General features: G+C 35.3%; 1 protein-coding gene and 1 long non-coding RNA gene across 2 annotated transcripts; one reads left to right on the top strand and one right to left on the bottom strand.

Annotated features, from left to right (window-relative positions):
* LOC109589835 (uncharacterized) lies at positions 1-271 on the bottom strand. The gene is made up of 3 exons (XR_002188962.1): positions 184-271; positions 80-138; positions 1-24 (listed from the first exon to the last, which is right to left on the bottom strand). It is a non-coding gene; the product is annotated as an uncharacterized LOC109589835 (long non-coding RNA).
* A 97-nt stretch (positions 272-368) lies between these two features.
* LOC109589834 (muskelin-like) lies at positions 369-2,308 on the top strand (the record flags this gene model as incomplete). The annotated part of the gene is made up of 5 exons (XM_020005834.1): positions 369-481; positions 1,286-1,498; positions 1,656-1,744; positions 1,806-1,912; positions 2,116-2,308. Coding segments are annotated over exons 1-5 (715 nt in total), but the record flags the coding sequence as incomplete, so codon positions are not given.
* Positions 2,309-3,717: the final 1,409 nt, after the last annotated feature.

A 3,717-nucleotide genomic window follows, 5' to 3' on the forward strand; every position in this document is an offset into this window, starting at 1 on the left:
GACTGGAAATATGAACTCAGGACCCTGGAATAATGAGAGGGCGTGGTCAAGAGAAAACAAGCATGATGATGTCACTTACTTGAGGGAGGTAGTTTGGATCGAGTGAGTAAGGAGAATAAAGGCTTGGAGCTGAAGGACCTAATAAATAATACTTTAAACACATTAGTCAGGGAGAATATTCACCTGGTGACACGCTGGGAGCTTCTGCTGCTTCCTGCCATCCGTGATGCGCCATCTTTAGACGCGTAATAATGATGTAATACCCAATAACGAGTATATTATTTCCGGCTTCTCTCGTATATTTTCTGTTTGATTTTAAACACGTGAGATCACGAGACCCAAATACAAAAGAGGCGTGTCAGCCAATAATGGCGGCTAGCAGTTCAAAGTTTAAAGAGGAGAACTCCTCTTCTGGAAATGTTACTAGACTCAGTTATGATGTGGTTGAGTGGTCTAGCTATTCCCCAGGTTATCATCCCAAGTAAGGACTAAGCATTTTTGCATTACCGTCACAACTTTATGTATTGAACTATTGATATTTCTATTGATATTGATTTAATTAAGTGTGACAAGCAAAATAATCTTTGCAGAAGTGTTATGGTTACTTAGCAAGTGTTAAACTTACTGTACTCTCCTCGTTAATTGGTAATCATGACTTAGGCTGTACAATAACAGTCACCGGCCCATGGTCATATCTACATGTACATGTAGTTGGCTAAATTTTTGTGATAAACTTTAAAAAATTTGATCATAATGAGCTCAAAATTTCTATGCAAGATAAGATGCATCAGAGAATCAAGAATTCTCACCTTGCCATTTTTGATGAAATTTGGCTCAAAACCATGTACTATAGTACAGGGACTTTGGCCCGATTTTGGAGTAACTTTAAAAATTCGTAAAAAATCCAATTTTGATCGGAATCAGCTCAAACTTTCTACACAATATAAGAACATGTATATGCATCAGAAAATGTTATTAAAATGGAAAATTCTCACCTTGCCATTTTTGGTGAAATTTGGCTCGAGACCATGTACTATAGTACAGGGACTTTGGCCCGATTTTGGAGTAACTTTAAAAATTCGTAAAAAATCTAATTTTGATTAGAATCAGCTCAAACTTTCTGCACAATATAAGAACATGTATATGCATCAGATAAAGTTATAAAAATGGAAAATTCTCACCTTGCCATTTTTGATGAAATTCGGCTCGAGACCATGTACTATAGTACAGGGACTTTTGTCTGATTTTTGAGCAACTTTAAAAATTCAGATGCTCTTATTTATAGGTTGATAAAAGAGAATAAACCTGATGATCTCACATCTCGCTGGCTGAGCGAAAGCGGTCGTCCGCCTCAACACGTTACGCTCCAGCTCTCTCACCCGGCCATTGTGACCGAAGCCGTGTTTGGCAAGTATTGTCGACCTCATGCGTGTAACGTCCACAAGCTAAAGATAATGGGAGGAATGAATAGCGAGTATCTTGTTAGACTAGCTGAAGGGTAAGTAATAAGTGAATGAGAGCTAATACTAACTATTGGAGGGGAAGAAAATAAGATAATAATTTTGGAGGAGGAAGATTATAAGATAGTGATTTAGAGGAATAAAGAGGAAGGAAATGATAAATAGAACAACAGAGGCTTATAATTGATTTTTTAGGGAATTAAAGAATGATGGTTGCTCTGAAACAATTGCTCTTCGTCACACACTAAAGAATGGCCCATTCCCTTGTCTCTATGTAAAGATTGGTCAGTATATATTTATAAATATCTCTTACATTTTAGTGTATTTTTAACCCTTTGTCCACAGTATTGCTGGATACTTGGGGTCAGACCAATTTCAGTTTATGGCATGTTGACCTGCTGGGGATTACTGATCCATCAATTGTAAAGGGAGCTGCTCACCGGCTTAAAGAAGTCAGTTAATAATAAATAAAATAATTACTGTAGATACTGTATTTATGGCAATGCAATGTACTTTAACATTACTGACTTTACTGTATTACTGGATTCAGCCTACATGTACACATATTCTTACAAAATTAGCTTCCTTTAATTTGACTCATTTTTCAGAACATTTATTCTTCCTTTATCAAGTTTATTATTTATTTGTATTTTAGTTCCAGCAGGAAGAGGCGGTCAGGTTATGCCTGAAGCACTTGAGACAGAATGATTATCAAGAAGCTTTTGCCTCACTACAGAAACAAGCTCATCTTGACCTTGAGCATCCATTACTTACTGAACTGCATCATGAGCTGGTACAGGAAGGAGACTATACTAAAGCTGAACTAATATTCACTCGTGCTGTATCTGGTAAGTTTATGTACCATTTGTTGCTACATGATGCAATAAAGTTTGTGTACGTGTATATGATGATTTGCATGTGTATAATACATGTACATGTATGTGTGTACACATCAGGCCTGGGGTCAATTACAAATAAATGTAATCTATTACTATTACTATTACTTGAAAATTTTAACTATTATATTACTATTACTATTACAGCCTTTTTTCAAAGTAATCTATTACTATTACTATTACAACAAAGTATATTACTATTACAATTACTATTACAATACGCCATAGATTTTTATAGGTTACTGATAAAAAGAATCTAATTTTGAAGTTAATTTAAGCCATTTTATAGTTTCGAATTAAGAATGCTTTGTTATATTTATGATAAAAAGTCTCAGTACTGAGCAATAGTTCCTGGTTAACGTGCTGTTTTCCTATTGTTACTTATTAGTGTAACACTGCAAATAATAGCTATGTAATATTGAGATTACATATTACTTTGACAATTATTACTATTACTATTACTATTACTTCCTGTTGCCAAAGATTCTATTACTATTACTATTACTATTACTTGGTGCCCTGTAATCGTTACTATTACAATTACTATTACATATTACTATTACCCCAGGCCTGGTACACATTGATGCTTGGCTCGCTCTACAATACTTTACTCAGTTAGAAACAGTATTGGTACACATATTCATTATTGTCACAGCATGTATCCATATTGATCATAAAAATGAGTACTACATACTACATTATAGATATTATGATAAGCAAAAGAAAGCTACAGTAGCAAAACTACATGTATGCAAGTAAATACTAAAAATGTTGAAAATAATGGCATGTTTAATCACTCAAACAAACCAATTAATTAATGTAGTTACTTAACGTAAATCTCGTAAAAGGCAACAGGAACATCTTCATCAGTTGTCTTTTGATCAGCACACACCCTCAGCTCAAGGTAGTCAGTAGTGGTAGTGTTACCATAGTCTCTGTGAAACCATGGGATACCAGGAACATTACAACAAGCTGTTTCAAGTGAACCGCAACCTTGACCATCCCACAGTGGGTCAGATGTGTAGAGAATATGAGTCCAAGTATTACTAGCTCCTGATTCACAATAGTAATCATTACCAACGAATGATTGAATTTTTGAAGTTTGACGACTACCAGTGGAACAAGGACAATTGAAATGAGTATATCTACTAGACCCTGTCACTCCAGCCATTAGTGTCCAGACATGTTGACGAGGAGACCCACGAGTGATACTAACACCATCAACATAATAAGAATTAATATTATTATGACTCTCGGGGGCACCATGACCATGATATACAGCATCAGGTGAAGCATACTGATATCCCACTACTCTACCACACACTTGAGAGTAACTGATACTATTAGATGGAAACTGAACT

Source organism: Amphimedon queenslandica, unplaced genomic scaffold (genome assembly GCF_000090795.2).
Source record: "Amphimedon queenslandica unplaced genomic scaffold, v1.1 AMPQUscaffold_10826, whole genome shotgun sequence".
Classification (NCBI taxonomy): Eukaryota; Metazoa; Porifera; class Demospongiae; order Haplosclerida; family Niphatidae; genus Amphimedon; species Amphimedon queenslandica.